At 40.9% G+C, this 23,081-nt stretch overlaps 2 protein-coding genes across 26 annotated transcripts in view; one reads left to right on the plus strand and one right to left on the minus strand.

Annotated features, from left to right (window-relative positions):
- Nucleotides 1-23,081, minus strand: part of JAKMIP2 (janus kinase and microtubule interacting protein 2) — a 175,802-nt gene that overhangs the window by 66,943 nt on the left and 85,778 nt on the right. For all 25 annotated transcript variants that reach the window (XR_005355505.1, XM_038530554.1, XM_038530572.1 and 22 more), the window contains one exon: nucleotides 7,130-7,403. Coding sequence is in view for 24 of the 25 variants with exons in the window: in XM_038530554.1 (XP_038386482.1) it covers nucleotides 7,130-7,258 (129 nt within the window). In the remaining variant the exon portion in view is untranslated. The remainder of the gene's footprint in view (nucleotides 1-7,129; nucleotides 7,404-23,081) is intronic.
- Nucleotides 13,487-13,890, plus strand: LOC106557880 (60S ribosomal protein L31-like). Its single transcript, XM_038530577.1, has one exon. It carries the CDS (start codon nucleotides 13,508-13,510, stop codon nucleotides 13,880-13,882), a length of 375 nt encoding a protein of 124 aa, XP_038386505.1. The 5' UTR covers nucleotides 13,487-13,507; the 3' UTR covers nucleotides 13,883-13,890.

Here is a 23,081-nt window from a genome sequence, read left to right on the forward strand (position 1 = left end):
AATGCAGGGTTCTTACAAAGATCAATCTCATGACCCTGAGATCGTGACCAGAGCCGAAACCAAGAGTCCGGCTCAACAGACTGAGCCACACAGACACCAGCTCCTTGTTCACTCTGAAACGTCTAGCAAGCTGTTTACCTCCCCCAGGCCTCTGTTTTCTTATGTGTAAAGTGGATTTTGGGGTCTCATTCCCAATATGGTCATGATGAAGGCTGACTTAGATAATATATCAAAAGTATTTTGTTTTTTCTTTTTCCTTTTATAAAGACTTTATATATTTATTCATGAGATACACAGAGAAAGAGAGGCAGAGACACAGGCAGAGGGAGAAGTAGGCTCCATGCAGGGAGCCCGACGTGGGACTTGATCCTGGGTCTCCCAGGATCACGCCCTGGGCTGAAGGCAGCGCTAAACCACTGAGCCAAAAGTACTGCCCTATCAAAAGTACTTTGGAGAGGCTGGAATACCTGAGAGATGAGTAATTATTAATACATGGTTAAATAGTACAATATGAATTTTGATGAATATATTGTGCATACCTATACTATTATGTCATGCAATGCTATATTAATACCAACAACAGAAATAACAAGAATCCATATTATCAGGATAAGACTAACATGACTATTACTATATTTTAAGACCATAATAACTATTTCCCTAACAGAAACCTTGAAAACAAAGGCAAAATTGGGTTTCCTGAGGATATTTTGAGTTCCCTGGCATTGGTGGCATCTAATCTTAACTCGGAAGAAATTCAAATGATGTGTGCACAGGAGTGCGATGTGGGGTGGGACAGGGCAAGGGGGTGACCTTCTGCCCTGGAAGTTTTATGGAAGAAAAAAATCACTAGGAAAATTTAATCCTACTAGGGAGAACTTACACTGTGTCAGAAGGAGAACATTCACGCCTACCCCATTCTGGCCTTCGAAAGCCAGTGTAAATTCTGCCAAGATAAAGATGGTGATGTTTGAGCTTGAATGTGACCTTAGAAATCTAGGATTAAAAAATTGGATGGCCTTGTCCAAAGTGAGGAAGTTGAGAGGTTATCTAGGCAAGACAAGCTAACATAAGCTTTGGTGTGGATTATCTGTGTTGGAAGTTCCAGGACATCTAAACTCACAGTAGGCAGGCAGGGAGTCTCATGGGCACTAAGTAACTCGCAGCCAGGAGATGTGAAGGAGGGAAAAGCTGCCACCATACAAAGGTCGTTTGTAGAAATTTTATACAACCTGTAGAGGTACAATGGCTTTTATTTATTTATTTATTTATTTATTTATTTATTTATTTATTTTATTTTTTCATTTCTTCCTTATAGGCACGACACTTCCTGAACACACAACTAAAAGTGCATAAAGAAATACTGCATCTCAAACTGGGGCCCTGAACATGGAGGCTCTGGAGCAGACCCCTTGAGGACAAAGGTTGGCTGATTTTCTGGGAGTTCTAGAGGCAACAAGATATTCAGCTTTACCCAAGTCATTTGGGAACTCCCATTTTGGCTCCTCTACTTGCTGTGTCATTGGGAGCACATCAGTTAAACAGAACTCATTTTCTTTCTCAGTGAAATTAGAATAGTAATCACACGGTGCCTTTCTCTCAGGCTTGCTGGGAGGACTAAAAGTGCTCTGCAGTCTGAGGGCTGTTCTAGAAGCGTAAACTCCTGTCTGGAGCACATTCCTCCAGACTTGCAACCCAGGCTTGCTGCTTTGCTGCCTCCAGCTCAGAGCCCTGTTGTCTGCTCCTGGGCCTCCAAGCCCTCTGGCACTGTGCCCATGGGGTTCAGGGAAGCTGCAGCCTGACTCTGAGGGAAAGTAGGAAGCTCTAGAGAATTGGTGGGTGGATTCCATGTTTCTCAGCAATCTTAGTGAGCACATACCCCTGGGAAGCAGATCATGGCCTCATGCTGTCCATAGGAGAGACAAACAATAGAAAACACCAAAGGCTCCTGGCTCAGGGTACTGGTCCAAAAAAAAAAAAAAAAAAAAAAAAAAAATTCCCCAAAAACAAAAACAAAAAAACCCAAACCAGAACTGGGTGGAAATTCTTTCCTTGCCCAAGCCCTGGGTTTTCAATCTAAATAAATACTGCCATAGTATTTATGCCATGGGTTGTTGGGAAAGTTTTAAAAAGGGAACATGAAAATATATTCAACAAATAGTATTGAACATCTCCTATATGCCAGGCAGCATTCAAAGCACTAAGCACACTTTACTTAGGGGATAGCTTAAGAAGATGCACGGTCTCAGATGTAACCTTGACAGATGAATGGATAAAGAAGATTATATGTATATAATCCCTACCATTTTGGAAGGACTATAGCACCTCTATGCTCTCCACAATCCACTCATTTCATAGATGGGAAAATGCAGGCTCAGAAATGCAAGGAGACACGGCACCGTGGTCCCACTGTGCTCTCTCCTCTTCACCACGGGGCCCCATAGTTCCACCTTCTCAGGCATTATGCTTGGAGTTCAGTCAAAATGACCTATTTACCTGTTTATTCCTATCAGTGCTTAGTAAATCTTTTAGACAAATTTCTATTCAGTAGATGTTGATTATGTCTCCTATTTTTGTTTCATTTCCCTGCAGTGGAAATGCAGAGAGGTCTATGAGAGAAGGATTCAAGTATGTTCCTACACCCACCCCCAGCACTTTGTTTCTTCATTTGAAATTTGCTTAATAGTGGAGAGTAAACTTCTGATATTCTCTCTTCCTTTGCTAAGGTTTCCAGTTTTTTCCAGACCTTCACATTTTTTTAAGAGGATAGGTTCTGCAAGACATGGAAACAACCGAAGCCCATCAATGGATGAATGGATAAAGAAAATGTATGCATACTATATACATATAATACATATATGTATATAATATATACACACATGCACAATGGAATGTTATTAAGCCATTAAAAAGGAAGAAATCCTGCCAGTAGCAACAACATAGATGAGCCTTGAGAGATTTTGCTAAGTGAAATAAGTCAGAGACAGAAAAACAAATACTATGTGATCTCACTTATATGTGGAATCTAAAAAATTTGAACCTACAAATACAGAGATGAGGGTGGCTGTCAGAGGCAGGGGGCTAGGTGTGGGGAAAATGGGGGAAGGGGACCAAAAGGGACAAACTTCTAGTTACAAGATAAATTTGTTCTGGAGAGTAATGGTCACCATAGTGACTATAGTCAACAATACTTTATTATATATCTGGAAGTTGTGAAGAGAGATCTTACGAGTTCTTATCACAAGAAAAAAGAATTACAACTATGAGATGATGGATGTTGAGTAGACTTGTCATCATTTTATAATGTATACATAGGTCAAATCACTACATTGTACACTTAAAATGAATACAATATTATATATCGATTAAATCTCAATATAATTAGGGAAAATATATCAAAAAAGAAAACATGAGCAGAGACTCTGGAAGAGAAGCAAAGGGAGTTGAAGAACTAGCTCTCCCACCTCCTATCAGGCGACACTGGGTGAGTTACTTTACTTCATTGAATCTCAGTTTCCTCATCTGTAAAATGGGGAAAACAACATCCACTTATAATTAAATCATAATACTTTTTTTTTTAAGATTTTATTTATTTATTCATGAGAGACACAGAATGAGAGAGAGAGAGAGAGGCGCAGAGACACAGGCAAAGGGAGAAGCAGGCTCCATGCAGGGAGCCCGACATGGGATCGATCCCGGGTCTCCAGGATCACACCCTGGGCTGAAGGCGGCACTAAACCGCTGAGCCACCCGGGCTGCCCTAAATCATAATACTTAAAAAAAAAAAAAAAAAAAAGATTTTTAAAATTTATTTATTTGAGAGAGAGAGCACGAGTGGAAGGAGGGGCAAAGGGGGAAGTATGGGGACAAGCAGTCTCTGCTGTGAGCACAGATTCCACCACAAGGCTTGATCCCAGGACCCTGAAATCAGGACCTGAGCCGAAACCAAGAATTGGACGCTAAACCAAATGAGCCACCCAGGCACCCCTCGAATCACTTAACATGATTACACTTAACATGCTTGACACAAAGTAATCGCTCAAGACCAACATGCACACATATATCCGTATGAAGCAGACGATGCTATTGTCCCATTTGATGGATGAGAAAAGGAAAATATGGAGGGATTTTTATAACCTGCTCAGGGTCACTCAGGTGCTCTGTGAAAGAGGTGTGATTATGTCAGGATGAAATGTGCTTATTACAGCGTGTGACAGATAGTAAACATTCAATACAGTGTGGCTATTTATATAGTCAAGTTAAAGCATTTATGACTGCTCTGTCTGCAGTGTGTTCTGTAAATGTCAAGGGGTGATGTGTCTTTCTGGAAAAATGAGTAATGCTCCATCGCTTCAAAGGTTTCCATTCTTTAACTAGCCCATTTCCCAGTAGTCGAATTGTTATTTTATCATTATAGCCTAGAAGCCAGACTGAGAATATGAATTCACATCTTGGCATTGTTTATATTCTCTCTCTTGAAGCCTGGGCCTTTGGAAACACAATCATATTTATTTTAATAAAATTGCTTTCTGACTTGCTTGCCTTCTAAATTCCCTTTGCTCTCTGGGGAAGTCGGCTGACAGGCAGTGGGCCTTTTAGTCCCTGTGCTGGGACTGTAATTAACTGCCACGGAGAGGGGGACAGGGGGCAGCCAGCAGAGAGAAGGTTAAGGACACAAGGCTGACTTTCAGGCTCTTGTCAGAGGAAGAGGAGATGATGCTTTACCTGCTGGCTTAGATACCAGTGCTGGGCCCTGGATAAACAGGCAGCCCTGTCCACGCTCAAGAGTTACTTACTCCTTTTAAAAGGCTTGAATGTGTGGGAAATGGGCAGTGGTAGGGTCTGCAGGACCTCTGCCTTTCTGAAACCTCATGAGTCTGCTCTCTGTAAATCAGCATCAGTTTATGGTTACTAGGCTTCTCCCTATGAATGTAGTTTGTCATCCTGTCGTTACTACAATTAAAGGAGTCTGCCTCCCTTGAAATGTTACGTTGCTCCTGGGAAAGTTAAAAGCAATGGAATGTTCTTAGACCGTCAGACCTGGAAGGAATCTTAGAGTGGTGTGTTTGCCAACACAAAGGCAGAGGGATTGCCTGAACCTCCATTGGGATTGCCTGAACCATCTGCTAGCATTGCAAGTCCTGGCCCTCACCACACCTGCTTTATCAAAATTCTTGATTGTGGGTCCAAAGGTATCAATTTTTAATAAGTTCCCCCAGGTTATTCTAATGCACAGTGATGCTTGAGAGATACAGATATGGAGAAACAGACTCAGTCATCTGAATTACAGATCAAGATACTGAGACACTTAAACTTGTCCCTGAGGAGGGATAAACACAATGCCCTGGTCTTCTGACTCTCACACAAATGTTTTTGTTTTGTTTTGTTCTTTTTGCTTGTTTTTATGATATCAGATTCCTTTTAGCTTCATGGAAAAAGACTTCATTTACAAATTTTACACTGGGGTCTGGTCTTCCAAGCCTTTATAAGGCTTAGCTGCGACAGGAGGCAAGGGACTTTATAGCAGAGCCAAGCTTTATTATTGCTGAAATCAGGAGAAACAGATTTTGGGGAAAATAAATGATTAAAATCTAATGGTCATGTCAAGGAAGAAGAGATAGATAAAAAAAGTAATAAGGATATTTATTGGTTTTTGATCAATAGCTTGACCAGGAACATTTATTTTTGTTAATACAGAGTTATCTAAATAGGGCAACTTTATGCTGACATGGCTGTTTCTGTTTTGGAGGGAACAAAAATATCTTATGTGTGTTGAGTATTTGAAAATGCTTTCAGTGAGAGATAAGTGTTAGCATATCCAACTATGAGATAAGATTCAGAGAAGTAAAGATGGATTTCCTAAGTCTAGTTAGTAACTGATTCATGTGTAGAGCATATTAGAAAGAATATTACTATGAATGACTGTTCAGTTTACTGTGTGTCAGGCATCTCTCAGAGCATTTGATATGAATTTTCTCATTTAATCATCATAACTGCTCTACATACTATGAGACAGTAACATGTTACTGATGAAGAAATGAATCACCTATCATTCATTCCTCTACTCATTCAGCTAACCCATGCTAACTATGCTTTTTAGTTCTAGGCATTTATATAAGCTCTAGGGATAGAGAGGTCAGGTAAGACTCTGCTTTCATGGAGATTACACTGGACAGCAGAAATAAGCACTAAACGAATAAATGAATAAATACATAAATCGCTATGAAATGAATCAAAATAATCAGACTGTGGGAGTAACTGGATAGAGCAAGTCTTGTGTCTTAGTCACTGTGGTAGGCGAAAGGTAGTGGAGCAGATGCCTGAAAAGAGGCATAGAGCTGCCTGGGAGAAGTCAGGCAAGGGCCCGAAAAGTGATCAGCGTATCTCTTGATCCAGCAAAATGGGTGGAACAGAGTCACCCGGAGGGAGGGCGAAAGCTGTGGGAGATGAGTCAAGGAGAGGTGGAAGAAACATCCTGTAGTGGTAGAGTGTAGTGGTAGAGACAATCCTTTGTTTTCTTTATTTTTTATTTTTTAAGATTTTTTAATTTATTCATGAGAGACAGAGACAGAGAGAGAGAGAGAGAGAGAGAGAGGCAGAGGGAGAAGCAGGCTCCATGCAGGGAGCCCAACGTGGGACTCGATCTTGGGACTCCAAGATCACGTCCTGGGCCGAAGGCAGACGCTAAACCGCTGAGCCACCCAGGCTGCCCAAATCCTTGGACTTTGAGAAAGGTAGGAAGCCACTGAAGGGTTTGAGCAGGGGGGTGACCTGATGTGATATACTTAAGAAAGACTGCTCTGTACCATAGTGGGGAGCTCGCACAGAGGGCAGAGTGGAACTTGCCCAGGGTCATACTGCTATGAAGCGCTGGGAGGCAGTGGGGGTGCGGGTCATCTGGGTTTCGACCTGGCTTCCTGAACCAGGCTTCCAGAGGAGGCGGGCATGTCTCACAAGCATGTTATCCTCACCTTCTGTGATCCTGTGCCTGAGTCCCTCTGCCACACACAAGAGAATTTCCGTAAGGACAGGGTTGTTGTTCTCCCCGGCACCTGGGGAGAGGAGCCCCTGGGAGGGCCAGCGGGCAGAGGGGGGCTGGAGCCGTTCTCAAGGATGTGGTCTCACTCACCTTGGACTTCTCTTGATGCAGCTCGATCTGGATGTCTGTGAGCTTGGTCCTGAGGTCTTCATTAGCAGCTTGAAGGGCGACGATGAGCGCTTCGGGCTTCTCGCCCTTATTTCGCCCTTTCTTGGACATTGTTCCTTTCTAAAGGGAATCTTGTGTTGTAGTGCCTTTCAAACAGGTGCTGCCATGTTACTGCTTCTTATCATGGGTGTGATGTTTCAGCGTCTACTGCGTGGTGCTCCGTGGTAAGGTGTCCTCAGCTGCTGCCCTGGAAGCCCTGGGGAGAGGCAGAGATGGCGGTTACTGCTGTGGCAGGGACCTGGGCCAAGGGCCAGGCTGTGTCCCTCGGCCCCAACTGCCTGTATGACCCTGCACCTGACGGCTCCTGGCCCCAGATCCCCCCATCCACTTGGCACGTGAATTTAGAGCCATCTTTCCGAAGATACGGTCTGGTCATGTCAATGCCCTGCTCGAAATCCTCCAAAGATCTATGAGTATTAGAATAAACTTTCACATCTCGGAGTGCTTTTTATGCCTAAACCTGCCCTAGACTTATCTCTTCCAATTCACTCAATTACTCCTCAGCCATAAGAAATCCCCTTTATGGAGTGCCTGGGTGGCTCAGTCAGTTAAGCAGCCTATTCTGGATTTCCACACAGGTCATGATCTCAGGGTCGTGAGATTGAGACAACCCGAACTGGACTCTGTGCTGAGCATGGAGCTTGTTTAAGATTCTATTTCTTCATCCACCTCTTCTCCTCCCATTGACTCTCTCTCTCTTAAAAAAAAAAAAAAAAAAAAAAAAAAAAGAAACGAAAAGAAAAAAAAAAATGAATGCCTTTATTTTAAGTAGGCTCCATGCCCAACTTGGAGCCTGATGTGCGGCTTGAACTCACAACGCCGAGATGAAGACCAGAGCTGAGATCAAGAGTCAGTGACTTGGGCAACCCGGGTGGCTCAGCGGTTTAGCACCGCCTTCGGCCCAGGTCGTGGTCCTGGAGACCCGGGATCGAGTCCTATATCAGGCGCCCTGCCCTGCCTGGAGCCTGCTTCTCCCTCTGCCTGTGTCTCTACCTCTCTCTCTCTGTGTCTCTCATGAATAAATAAAGGAAATTAAAAAAAAAAAAAGTGGCTTAACTGAATAAGCCACCCAGGTGTCCAAGAGATGCCCTTTAATTTTCTGATTCTTGCTCTCTTTCCATAAAGGCTTTCCTTACCCTGTTCATTTTTCTCCATGCTTTGCCCAGCCTCCTCACAAGTCCTCCCTTGGGTCCTCATCCTCACAGCCTCACACACTTAGAGTTTAGTTTGGCTAGCTTTCATGGCTTCCTTCGAATCTCAGCTTCCACATCAGTTCCTCCTGGAAGTACCTCTAGATTATTATATGCCCTCATTATTTAATGGTGGTTACACCTCCATGAATCTGTAAACTTTGTGAGGGCAGGAATGCATTTTCTTATTCACAACTTGCTTCTCAGAATCCATCATAAGATCTGGGATGTACCAGGTCCTTAATTGGTATTTGTGAACGGAACTCACCTATGTGATGGCTTCATGTCCCATAGAGAGTTTACAGTTTAAGAAAATCCTATATACAAAGACCTCAAATCATACAAGGATAAACTGTGAGAGGTGAGGATTAATTACACTGGGTGAATTGGGCAACTCATTTATTCAGTCATTATTGTTTGCGTTCCTTCTTTATAGTGTGGTAGGTACACTACGTTGAAATTGAAAATGAGTCTCAAGACAAAAACCAAACAAAAAACCCTTTATCTCAATCTATCTTTCTTCATCATTATCATCATCATCATCATTATCACCTGATTACTGCCTTTAAAAAATAAACACTAGTTGTTTCAGAAGTATAGACAACGACTCCTCCCAATGAGGTGAGTAAGGAGTCTTCTTGAAGAAGGCAGCATTGGTCAACGGACATAGAAACAGTTGAGGCATCCTGGGTGAAAGAAATGGCAGGTGCTAAGATACAGGAAAGAAAAGGCACAGCAAGTATTTTGTAGGGAAAATGGGGGCCCAATCAATTAACCCATGAGTATGGTTGATGGGCACTAATGCTGGAGAGGTTGCCTGGAAATGATAGACTGCAGAGGACCTGGAATGCCAACCTTAAAATTTTGTAATCTTTTTTTTATTTCCAGTAAGCAGTGGGTACGCTGTTGAAGATCCTGGCAGGTGGATACCTTAACAGGGGAATGCTTTGGTGTAGTTATTCTGGTGGTGGAGTTGGGAGAAACTGGAGGTGGGGAGACTGCAGAGAAAGAAGGCTACTGATCAAAAAAAAAAAAAAAAAAAAGAAAGGCTACTGATCTTACCAAGGTGAAAGCTGATGCAGTCCTAAACAGAACAGTAGCAAGAAAAGAGACAAAACAAGGGACGTGTCTTGATTTACAAATTCTTAAATGCTTCACAGGAATAAGGAGATCAAAAAATTTGGACACTAATTGTTAGTCAATGGGAAAAACATAAACAAGATACTAGAGGAAGTTTCTCACACAATCTTTCAGAAAATGGGGTATTGTGTACATGGAGGTACTTCAGTCCAAAACTAAAGGGAATTCCTACTGGTCACCCATATGTTTCAGCAGCTGCTGTTCTCTCAAGCCCCCTGGTATTTAGCCTGCAGGACCATGCTGAGATCCTGGGCTTTCTGCCATCACCACATGAGCAGGGCCATGCCCTCTGGAGTGTGACCCTAAGGAAAGGGATAGGAAGACGTTAGGAGGTAGGGAGGACCATTCTGTCTCCAAAAGTAATGGAAATGTCCACCACACTCTTCCCTAAGCTGGATTCTAGAGTCATTCTTCATGATTATTTTGCAAATGTTGTCAGACCATTGAAGTGTATAGCTGGGAGATGAAGGGACTACCATTCTTTGCCTTTAAAACTGAAATGAGGGATCCCTGAGTGGCTCAGCGGTTTAGCGCCTGCCTTCGGCCCAGGGCGTGATCCTGGAGTCCCGGGATCGAGTCCCACGTCGGGCTCCTGAACATGGAGTCTGCTTCTCCCTCTGCCTCTCTCTCTCTCTCTCTCTCTCTCTCATGAATAAATAAGTAAAATCTTAAAAAAAATAAAACTGAAATGAATTAACAAGAATTTATTGGATTTTTATGATGAACACTATTAGGCACAAGGATAAATGAGACAGTGTTTAATTTAGCCGGTTCTGGAGCCAATTTAGGACCAATGAAAACCTCGTTCCTGACCCCACCCCTAGCAAAGCTTATAAAGACAGTGTTTAATTTAAAGCAAGTGTTAGGGGAGTGAAATCACCTGTTTTTGTTTAGCAGGTTTCTCTTCCTCTAGCTGATCTTTAGATGTTGCTGGTCCTCTGGGTTCTCCAAAGTTATCTCCACTGGCCCCACTTATAGGGTTATGACTGACTCCCCATAACCCTAACCATTCCCCAAACCCCGAGTCACATATTCAAAATCTTACTTACCAAATCCACTGGTGTATCAAACCTAACCTAATTAACATGGATATCTTTACTACTAGTCCCTCACAGTCTCATTCTCTCCAGGCTTTCCCATATTAATAAATGCACCACCATGGGTCCAGTCATTCCAGATCTAAGCTCAGAAGCCATCCTTTCTTCTGGTATCCATCATTCCTTTCCTGTAGTCCATTGGGGGTCCTGTTTGTTTTTCCTATAAAATATAACTCCCAACTCTCTCTCAAACCCCTATAGTGTTCTCAGAACAGAGAAAGAAGGAATTTGAGAAAAACTTCACAGTCGGGACGCCTGGGTGGCTCAGTGGTTGAGCATCTGCCTTTGGCTCAGGGCGTGATTGAGTCCCACATAGGGCTCCCTGCATGGAGCCTGCTTCTCCCTCTGTCTATGTCTCTGCCTCTCTCTGTGTGTCTCTCATGAATAAATAAATAAAATCTTAAAAAAAAAAAAAGCTTCACAGTCACTTCATAGCTTTACAGTCTTCCTGGATGAAGAAAGGGCTTTTCGGATTAGAGATACAGGAATGGCAGAGAAACTGCTTGAGAAGTACTGGGAGTCACAAATATGCCGGATGCATTTAGAGAAGGTTGTGAACAGGGAGCAGATAATCTGGGTTAGACTGCACAGGTTCCCGCATGACTGATGGTTAGATTTCATTGATAATGGTTAGATTTCATGAGGTAGAAATGAAGCATTTGAATATAAGTGTAATCATAAAAACTCATAGTGACTGGCTGGCTGCTATGAGCTCGACATTGGACCAAGCACTTAACATACTGCTCTCATTTCATCCTCCCTAAATATAGGGAAAAATGATTCACAGAGAGATGAAGTAACTTGCTTAAAATGACTGAGTTCATAGGCGGGGAGGCCTTCATGCAAGACTGCGATCTAGACTGCAATGCCCTGGGTTACACATTGCCCCATGTTTGCATCTTAGACAGGTAGCTCAGGCAGTATGATGGACGGTGAATTCCCAGGGAGGGTTAGACCGGAGGAAGGAAATCAGGATGCTTCACTGGTTGGGGCAAGACAGAATGCAGCCCTGAACCTACCATGGCCATAAGAATGAAAAAGGATGTGGCAACTCTGACACATGGAGACTTTGATGGAATCGTGTCTTCCTTTTAAACATTATTACTGGTTTGAACATTCTTCTCTGCCACGGTAAATAATGAATAACAGCTTTCTTGTACTGCTTGCAGCAAAAATGTGCAATGCCATAGTCATATTTTATATTTTAATTCACAATCCTTTCCCAAAAATTATTAATACTATGTACCTGACTTCATTTTTTTTTTTTTTTTTTTTTTTTTAGTCTGGGAATTATTTTGAGCTTAGTCCCATAAAGGCTAGGGAAAAGAAGAGGGTTAAAAAGCTAGAAACATGTTCAAGACAAAGAAAGCATCACAGAAAGTTACTGTTATGGATACCATAAATAAGCATCCTTTCACAAGGATGATTCCATACATCCTCCTGGTGAAGGGAAACTTTGTGAAGTCTTTTCCAGTTGTGATGGGTGTCTGGCAATCTCATGATTGTCTGTCATGCTGTGCTACCTTCCCCTCCATCCCTCCTTGGACAGCTTTACTGATATAATTCACATATAAAATTTACACTTTGAAAGTGTATTAATTCAGTGGTTTTAGCATATTCACAATATTGTATAATCATCACCATAATGAATTTCAGAACTTTTTATCACTCTAAAAAAGAAACCCTATACCTGTTAGCCGTTGTTTCTTATCCCTCACCAAACTCTCCCAGCCCTAGGCAAACACTAATCTATTTTTTGTCTCTATAGATTTTGCTATTCTGAACATTTTGTATCAAATGGAATCATACAATATGTGACTGGCTTCTTCCACTGTAGCATATTCTCAAGGTTCATTCATATTATAATGTTGTACAGACATTTCATATCTTTTTGTGGCTGAATAATATTCCATTGTATGGTTAAAACTGCATTTCTTTTTTAAAAAGATTTTTATTTATTTATTCATGAGAGACAGAGAGAGAGAGAGAGAGAGAGGCAGAGACACAAGCAGACGGAGAAGCAGGCTCCATGCAGGGAGCCCAATGCGGGTCTCCAGGATCAGGCCCTGGGCTGAAGGCGGTGCTAAACCGCTGAGCCACCCGGGCTGCCCTAAAACTGCATCTCATTTATCCAGTCATCAGCTGACAGACACTTATGCTACCTTGGCTTAAATGGCCTGAGGTCAGCCTTCCAGAGAAGAGGTTGCCAGCCATGAAGAGGAACACCACCCCTGAAGTATGCTGGAGAGTATAAAGGAAGGCCTGAAGTTATCACTGCAAGCAGGTGGAATGTCTGGACCACCCTAGGAGCCTGTGTCAATGACAATGTCTGACACAGCAGATGATTTGGAGGAGGAACAGAAGCATTGTTCAACTAAGGGTCAATCCCCTTAAAGATATCAGGTAATTAGTGGTGCCTGGGTGGCTCAGTCACTTAAGCATCTGCCTTTGGCTCAGTTCATGATCCCAGGGTCCTGGGATCCAGCCTATAAGCGCTGTCCCTAAGATGTTTAAATTGAATAAGAAAGGGCAACTGGGTGGCTCAGCGGTTTAGCGCCGCCTTCAGCCCAGGGCGTGATCCTGGAGACACGGGATCGAGTTCCACGACAGGCTCCCTGCTTGGAGCCTGCTTTTCCCTCCACCTCTGTCTCGGTTTCTCTCTCTCTGTGTCTCTCATGAATAAATAAATAAAATCTTAAAAAAAAATGAATAAGAATGAAAGAAGATATGCAAAAAATAATAATTCAAGTGCCACAGTTATGGAAGGCCTCAAATAAGAACAAAGCTATTCTTATTTGTGGTTCTCTATAGACTCATTTAAACACTGACACAAAATTGAGACAGGGCTTCCTTTCCAAGTAGGGCCTGGCAGAATGGCTCCCACAAAGAAGGGTGGCGAGAAGAAGGGCCGTTCTGCCATCAACGAGGTAGTGACCAGAGAATACACCATCAACATTCACAAACGTATCCATGGAGTGGGTTTCAAGAAGCGTGCCCCTTGGGCACTCAAAGAGATCCAGAAATTTGCCATGAAGGAGATGGGAACTCCAGATGTGCGCATTGACACCAGACTCAACAAAGCTGTCTGGGCCAAAGGAATAAGGAATGTTCCATACCATATCTGTGTGCGGTTGTCCAGAAAATGTAATGAGGATGAAGATTCACCAAACAAGCTCTACACGCTGGTTACCTACGTACCTGTCACCACTTTCAAAAATCTACAGACTGTTAATGTGGATGAGAACTAATCGCTGATTGTCAAATAAAGGTATAAAACTGCAAAAAAAAAACCAAAACAACAACAACAACAACAACAACAAAAAAAAAACAAAAGAAAAAAACAAAATTGAGACAGGGAAACCAAAGAGAGAGGTGAGTGACATTAACATGAGCAGATGAGGCCTCTTTGCTTCTTCCCCATGGTTTCTCCTTGCATATCACTTCTGGAGACTGTAAGTAAAATGCTGACTTCGGAATAATCTTGAGATCATCTACTCTCAGCTTTAGCCCTTTTATGTGTTTTAGTGTTTAGGAACATCAAGCAGCTATTTTTTATAACAAAATGTCCAGGTTTTAAATTCCCATTCAGCATTATTCTCTATTTAAGACATGCACACTTCAAGATTAAAAAATCAAGAAATTAAAAAAGGAACACTTGTGCACAATTTGTGGGAATGCAAACTGGGTACAGCTACTGTGGAAAATATTATGGAGTTTTCTCAAAAAATTAAAAATAAAATTACCATATGATCCAGTAATTCCACTGGATATTTACCTGAAGAATTTGAAAACACTAATTTGAAAAGATATATGCACCCTTATGTTTATTGCAGCATTATTTATGATAGCCAAATTATGGAAGCTGCCCAAATGCCCAATGATAGATGCAGGGAAATGCAGGGATACAAGAATATGTAGGGGGTTCCTGGGTAGCTTAGTTGTTTAAGCATCCAACTCTTGGTTTTGGCTCAGGTTGTGATCACAGGGTCCTAGGATGGAGCCCTGAGTCAGGATCCCATGCTTAGCAGAGAGCCTGCTTCCCCCTTCTCTTTCCCTCTGCCCCTTCCCCTGCCTGTGCACTCTCTCAAATAAATGAATAAATCTTAAAAAAAGATTGACGTGTGTGTATATATATGTGTGTGTGTGTGTATATATGTATATATATATATATATACATGCAATACATATATATATATATGCAATAGAATATTACTTGGCCTTAAAACAGACTAAAATCTTGTCATTTGCAACGTGGATGGATCTAGAGGGTATAATGGCAAATGAAGTTAGTCAGAGAAAGACAAATACTATATGATTTCACTCATATGTAGAATTTAAGAAGAAAAACAAACAAGGAATAAAAGAGACCAACGAAAAAAACAACTCTTAACTATAGAGAACAAACTGATGGTTGCCAGAAGGAAGATGGGTGAGGGCATGAATGAAATAGGTGAAGAAGATTAAGGGCACACTTATCATGAGGACCACTAAGTAATATATAGAATTGTTGAATCATTATATTGTATACCTGAAACTAATATAACACTGTATATTGACTATACCGGAATTTTTTTAAATCAAGAAATTGGAAACATAAAAAAAAGAAATTGGAAACATTAAATTAATTTATAAATATTTAAATATGATGAATATACTATTGATCATAGGATATAATGCTGGTTGCATAGTCTGTCCAAGAAAGTAAAAACATCCTAGATATTCTAATATACTGATGTCCAACTACATGGACTACTGGCTCTCACATCCTAGAATACCACAATTCTTTGTCAGAAGTATGGTCACATATTTGGTTAAGAATGTGGTCACTTTATTGAGCACTGTTCTTACCTTTTAATAGATGTTAAAAAACCTAAGCATCATTCTTACCCTTTATTGGCTAAAAAAAAGCCTATAAAAGAAGAGAGATATGTGTAAAGAGAAAACAAATTCTAGAAAGCAATAAATGATAGAGTTGGTAAATGCTGGAGCAGTGGCTTAGTTTTAACTGAGGAAGATGAAGGCTTGTTAGAGAAGGTGTTCTGTGAGCTGAGCCTGAATGAGGCTGTGTACCTTACTGGGCTCTTACTCTGTGCCAGGCATGATGCTAAGGTACACTAATGTTAGGTACATTAACTCACTGAACTGTTCCAATTACCTTTGAGATATTGACTCCTATAATTTCTTAGGGAATTGAGGATCAGAGATTGAAAAAATTACACAGCTAAGAAATGGCAGAGCTGCAATTCAAATACACATCTGTCAGTCTTCAGAGCTGCTGCTTCTTTTTTTTTAAAGACAGAAAAAGAGAGAGAGAGACAGAGAGAGAGCTAGCATGGGTGTGGTGAAGGGGAAGAAATAGAGGGAAAGAGAGAAAGAGAATCCCAGGCAGTCTCCAAACCCAACATGAGTCCAATGGTGGGCTCGATCTCACCACCTGAGATTATGACCCAAGCTAAGATCAAGTAGGATGCCCCTTTCTAAAGCTTAACACATTAACAATTTCTTACAAGATGGACAGGCCAGCTCTAGGTGTAAGTAGGCTAAAGAGATGGCAAAGGTGTGCAAATGCCAGCTGGGGACTTAGAAGATAGAATGGTAGAATGTAGTGGTTAAGAGACTGGACTCTGAAATCAGAAGAACTGGCTTTTTAAAAACAGATTTTATTTATTTATTTGACAGAGTACTCACACAAGAAGGGGGAGAGGCAGGCAAAAAGAGATATATTTACTGCAGTGAGCTTTTATAAGGAATAAATGAGCTAAAGTGTGTTAAATGATTAGTAAGTTATCATCATCATTACCATGGTTATTATTTTTCTATTATTTTTCTAACTACTAAAAGCTAGCTTAGATTTTAAGAGAAGAAGAAACACATTTATCACCTGTTCATGTTAAAAAAAAAAAAAAAGAGGCTAGGAAAAGCACAGAGATCCCTGGAAAGACTAATGGAATTCGTATTTATGCTTTTGGGGAAATGGGACCTGCATTGACAGGATCAGAATGCCCAGGAGTCTTGGCTTTGCAGCTGGTTCTGCCCTAAGCTATAAGCTGAATAAAGTCATTATTAATCTTGGAGGTTCCAATAAGGCTGTTGCCTCTGAGTCATGATTTGCAAGGCAACTATAATACCAAAGGGCTAAAGTTCATATGTGTGAAGCTAAACGCTTCACCACTTCTCTGTGATTAGTATTTGGATGTTCTACTCTACCGAAGCCCTGGGAGTTTGTTTCAGTCATCTCCCCCGCTTTTTTTTTTTTTTTTTTTTAAAGATGATGCTTTAAGTTAAATGTTGTTAGTGTTTAAAATGAATGAATTGAACTGCTTACCTGATTCCTGGTGATCTGGCAAAGACATATTATCACTTCTTAAACCTTTCTCTGTATACGAAAACAGTTTCACTGTGCATTCATGAATCTGACACAGCAATTTGATATAAAGGACAGGGGGCTACTGTTTAAGCCAGTGCAGTACTAGAGTCCTAGTTTCCCTATGTAAAGGGAATGTGGTGGTGTGGCTATGGGGTCAAAAGACTTTTTACCCATTACACATCTGTTAGAAGAAAATGAATTTGAAAGGCTGACATTCATTATGGTAGAGATTATGCATCTTCAGGATTGTAGGGTGCCAGGCGTGTATGTCTTTTTTATGTTTGTTTTTCTTTCCTCATCTTCCACGGTAATGCCTTCTTTATCACCTGATTATAATAGCAATCATTATTTTAATTTTTATTATTAATTATTTAAAGTTAACATGTTAAGTTTTTCATATGAAAGAATGCTAAATAAAACTCCAAACCTGGGCCACCTTGGTGGCTTAGTCGGTTAAGTGTCGGCCTTTGGCTTAGGTAGGATCCCAGAGTCCTGGGATCGAGCCCCGAACTGGGCTCCCTGTTCAGTGGAGAATCCGCTTTTCCCTCTCCCTCTGCTTCTCTCTCCCCTCTCCCCCACTTCCACCCTCGCTCATGCTCTCTCTCTGGAAAAAAAATCCAAAACTTATTATTCCTAATAGATATTTTTTTTTGACCTCAGATTTAAGACTACATCAGAAACATACTTCATAAAGTGTAAAATAAGAGAGAGCTCTCTTAGAACACATACCAGAGACATCTAACCTCTTTAGGGAGGCTTCTTAGGAAGGGTTGGTAGAAGTGATGTCGAATTTGGGATCTGAAGCAGGTAGGATTCATCCTGTACTGCTCTATTCTGCAAACCCTTGGCTTTGCTCATGCATGCCTTTTCCTTTCTTAATATCCTGTTGAACTCCTTCCCATGCATCCTTTTTTAAAAAAGATTTATTGGGGGGGGGGCAGAGAGAGAGGGAAGGAGAGTCTCAAGCAGACTGCACTGAGCACAGAGCCTAACACTGGGCTCGATCTCATGACCCAAAGATCACAACCCAAGTGGAAACCAAGAGTCGGTCACTTAACTGCGCCACCCAGATGCCCCCTTCCCACACATCCTTTAGGGCCTAGGTCCGATGGAATAACTTTTTCCCCTCATCTGGATTTCATTTTCACTTTGAAGGTATTTCTTATAGTATTTGTCATTCATTCTTCAACTTATTTATTCATCAATTCACATAAAATGATGAAGCATCATGAGCGGGGGATGTCTGTGCTAAACAGGAGACACAGGGTCCTTGACCTTTGCAGAGGAGGAATCAGCAGTTTTATACAGTGTAGTAGTTGCACATATGATAGGAGATAGGAATCATAAGAGTCTTGGTGGGCCAGAAAGGACTGTTTAGGGAAAGTGCTACCAAAAAAAAAAAAAAAAAAAAAAGGATGTGTGACATGAGAAGGAATCAGTCAGCAAAGGTTGGAGGGGGAAAGAAGAATGTTCAGGGTGGACAGAGCACTGAGTATGAAGGTCTACAGGTAAAAGAGTATATGAATGATGCTATGGAGAAACATACAGGCAAGAGCTCAGAGATGAGCTCAGAGAGGCAGGCAGAGAGTGGCTGATGGAGAACAGTCTCAGCTTCGGACTTCACGCCCACAGCAATGGGTAGTCACCAAACGTTCATACAGGGGAGTGACTTGATCACATTTTGAATTTAGCAACAATCCTCTGGCAACTGAAGATGGAACAGACTAAATGGGTAAACAGAAATGCAGAAAGAAAAGTTTGGAAGCTGTGACCATAATTCATTTACACTGTAGGTATTTTTTAGATGACTGAGTTCCACTTAAGGGTAAAACTGTATTTTCTAATTCATCTTTGTACTCACAGTACCTGTCACAGTGACCACCACGAAGTTCAATTGAATTAATATTGATTGGAACTCACGGAAAATAGTGAGATTGAGGATCTTTCACAATTTCTACAAAGATCATTAAAAAAATATTTTATTTATCTATTCATGATAGACACAGAGAGAGAAAGAGAGAGAGGCAGAGACACAGGCAGAGGGAGAAGCAGGCTCCATGCACAGAGCCTGACGTCTCCCGGATCAGGGGTCTCCAGGATCAGGCCCTGGGCTGAAGGCAGCGCTAAACCGCTGAGCCACCTGGGCTGCCCAAAGATCATTTATAACAAGATTTATTATGGGAAATTTCTTTTACTTTGCAAGGGCCCTTGAATGACTGTTTTGATTTCAGGCAAAAGTTAAAGCTGGCGTAACAGTTAAATAAACAATAAAAATTAAATGAATTTTTATTTAAGTCATATGTTGAGATTTCATAATCCTTGCTGCCATCTACCATACTCCCAAGCGCAATTTCACTCAACAATAAGTCATCTTGCACTGCGCTCTTTTGTCTGGGTTTAGAAGGTTTTCATAAGGACTAGTCTAGCAAAGTAACTCTCTCAGTGTATGTTGTCTTATTTGTATTGTCCTTTTGTCCTGGATTCAAAGTATTCCACAGCTGTTAGAATGAGAAGTACCAACTTCCCTGGACATGGGGGAGAAATCTAAAATACAGTAGAAAATTACTATGTATTCAAGGTCAGACAGAAAGAAAAATGCCTCAGAGCCCCTACCCAAGGCAGGCATTCGCTCTGTATGTACACTCTTATTAAAAACAAAGTGATACATTAAATTAAAGAAAAATACCCAAATCATTGAAGGAAGTGGTCTTCAGATAATTATATTTATAAGTGACAGCAAGTTTTCCTATTTTAGGTATAAGTGAAACATGCATAACCTACCTATTCTGTTGTTTCCTTGTTTTCAAAGACTTTGAATTAAAAAAAAAAACTATCATTAAGCCACTTTTGCAAAATGTCACACATAAGCAGAAATTTCTATATATAGGAGGAGAATAAGGTGTACCCGCTATTAAAAAAAAAAAAAGGCAGGACAGTATCTGTATTAAGATTCACACTGGGGCCACCTAGGTAGCTCAGTTAGTTAAGTGTCTGCCTTTGACTCAGGTCAGGACCCAGGGTCCTGCGATTGAGCCCTGCCTTGGCCTCCTTGCTCAGCAGGGGGTCTGCTGAGCAGACATGCCCCCCAACCCCACCCCTGCTGTGCTCTCTCACTCTCTCTTTCAAATAAATAACGTATTTTTTAAAAACTTACACTGATTAGTATGACTTAGGAGGACACCAAGTTTGAATAAAATAACTTCCACATATGCTGTATGGTTTGATTAGAATTTATTTAATTTTCTACATTCTAATGACGAGACTCTGGCTATCACTATATTCCCTACGTTATAATACGGTATGAGGTAGTATATTACAGAGCAATATAAATAACTCCTTTTTTGACATTTAGGATTCCGTTTTGAGTTTTATCCCAGAGGCCAATGTATAACTACATTTTTTTTTCGTTTGATGGGATCTTGAAAGCAAGACCATAAGGAGGACTAGTGGAAAGTAGTCAACCTAACCTTAACGTATGTTATATTCTGTAGGAAAATGATTTAAAAAACAGATCAACAACTCTGTCTTGAACCACAGTTACAATGTTAGAATTGAAGATGATGCACTATGTATGTACCAAACAAAGCTGCATATACTATATGCCAAAGGAGTGGGGAAAACACACATGCACAAACAAGGGGAAGAGCAGCAGGAAGGCAAGAAACAGCTCTGTCTGACTCCTTGCTGAATTTCAGTGCCTAGCACAGTGCCAGGCACAAAGTTGATTCTGAATAAAAATTTCTGAATAATTAAATGACTTCACCAAAAGGGAGGTCCCTCATGGTTAAGGCTGGGACATGAAGGACAAACAGGAAGAAGCAAAAAAAGACTGGAAGCTAGGACAAGTATAAGATAAGTGTGAGAAATAAATTATAAATCACAGTGTCTGGTGCACAAAGTTCATTGTGGGGAACCAATGGGGATGGACAACTGGAAAAATAAAGAGAGTAAATTTTGTGTGTGTTCACTGACTAGATACTGAATTTATGTCTTGTTTAAGAATTACTAAGAATCTGATAAACATTTTTAAGAGGAGAGGAACGATCCAATTTGTTAAAGGAAGATTAATCTTGAAATTGTGTGCAGGACAGAATGGAACAGAAAAGAACTAGAGGTTAGAGGTCCAGATAGGAATCCACTGCCAGTGTTCAGACAGAAAGAGAGGTCATTTGGATTAGGATGGAGGGTAGAAGGACTTTTTCTTCTCTAAGCTAAAAGAACTCTTATTCCACTTACCACCATCATTTTCTTCATCATCACTCAACACGTCATTTGGATTAGGATGGAGGGTAGAAGGACTTTTTCTTCTCTAAGCTAAAAGAACTCTTATTCCACTTACCACCATCATTTTCTTCATCATCACTCAACACGTCTTCTCTTTACTGAGCACTTTGTATGTGCTGAGCACTGCACAATGCAGCACTTATGCACATCTACAAATTTGCAAAGATGAAAGGAGTCACATATGTGCTTAGAAATAACAAGACCTAATATTTTCAGGGTGCTTAATATAAGCCAGGCAGTATACTACATACCATATATTCATTTTCTCATTTAATCCATAACATTATAAATATTATGGATGAGAGGGTAAAAGCCCCCAAAAGAAATATGGATTGTGCAAAAGCATGTTGGTGGTAAATATCAAAGTCAAGACATAACATGGACGGCCTCACTTCAGAGCCTGTTTGCCCAATGACTATGCTATACCAGAAACACTCCAGTTTGTTCATAGAGAAATCACGTTTCAGGGTGCACAGTAGCATCTTTTAATTATTTACCCACTTAAAATTTTTTCTCCATATCTCATTTTTTTTTAATTTATGAGAGACACAGAGAGAGAGTCAGAGACACAGGCAGAGAAAGAGAGCAGGCTCCATGCAGGGAGCCCAATGTGGGACTCAATCCCGGGACTCCAGGACATCCTGGACCAAAGGCAAAAACACTCAACCCCTGAGCCACCCAGGCATCCCACTCTCCATATCTATTCAAAAACAATTTCCAGGGCCTCAATCAAATTAATGCACTTCAACATAATAAGATTTAAGACATTTAGCATGAAGTAGGCAGTAATGTGTACACACACATATAAAGATAGGTGTTTAAATCGCAATAGTTTTGAGTAGTAAATGACAGGACATCTTAATTTAAACGTCTTAAGGCTTTTCTTCTCCCCTCCAAGACTTCTATAATAATTGTTATATAACTTCTACAATCGGAATGAAATAATTTTTCTAGGAGGAAAATGAAGAAGCATTCTGTGAGGAAAGAGGACAAAAAGTGAGACTAGATAACTAGCTAAAGCCAGGAGTAAGGCTTTTAAAAAAGATTGTATTTATTTATTCATGAAAGACACAGAGAGAGAGGCAGAGACACAAGCAGTGAGAGAAGCTCCATGCAGGGAGCCTGATGTGGGACTCGATCCCGGGACTCTGGGATCACGCCCTGAGCCAAAGGCAGAAGCTCAACCGCTGAGCCACCCAGGCGCCCCTAGAAATTCATTCCTAAATCTGAAATGCTTTGGACTCTAAAATGCCCCTTCTCTCTGCTGAAGAGTGAACCAGCCATTAGTCACAGCACAGTGTTCACACCATAAGATGGACGGCTGAAATCAACAAAATCAGAATAAACTCCTTCTAAATGGATGCTGGGCCCCTTCTCAGGAAAGGCTATACAGTCAATTAGATTGGACCTTGAATAAATCAATTTTTGGAAATCACTGGGAACACAGTTTTTTTTTTTTGTTTTTTGTTTTTTTAAATCAAACCTACTCTTCTCTTTATTCACTGCCTGCCAGGCTCTCCTGTGTATATCTCACAGACTCGAGAGTACAAATCACTTAGGGAAATAAACTATATGACCTAATTTCATAAACCTATGAAATTAACTTTTCTTCCTTCAATATCTCTATCCTCTTTTGTTTCACAGAGGCAGAGATTTTCCTGGGTCTGTTTACCACTTTTAACCTCACTGCTTAGCACAGAACCCAGCAGTATGTACTCAGTTATAAAAATGTTTATTGGGTTAAATAAATTAGGCCAAAACAGAATTTTCAATGGCAGGAGTGAAGAACTCCTTCA

This window comes from Canis lupus, chromosome 2 (genome assembly GCF_011100685.1).
Source record: "Canis lupus familiaris isolate Mischka breed German Shepherd chromosome 2, alternate assembly UU_Cfam_GSD_1.0, whole genome shotgun sequence".
Classification (NCBI taxonomy): domain Eukaryota; kingdom Metazoa; phylum Chordata; class Mammalia; order Carnivora; family Canidae; genus Canis; species Canis lupus.

Bases quoted from the DNA above. Each gene is read 5' to 3' on its own strand.
- LOC106557880 (XM_038530577.1), top strand. From the start codon at position 13,508: ATGGCTCCCACAAAGAAGGGTGGCGAGAAGAAGGGCCGTTCTGCCATC.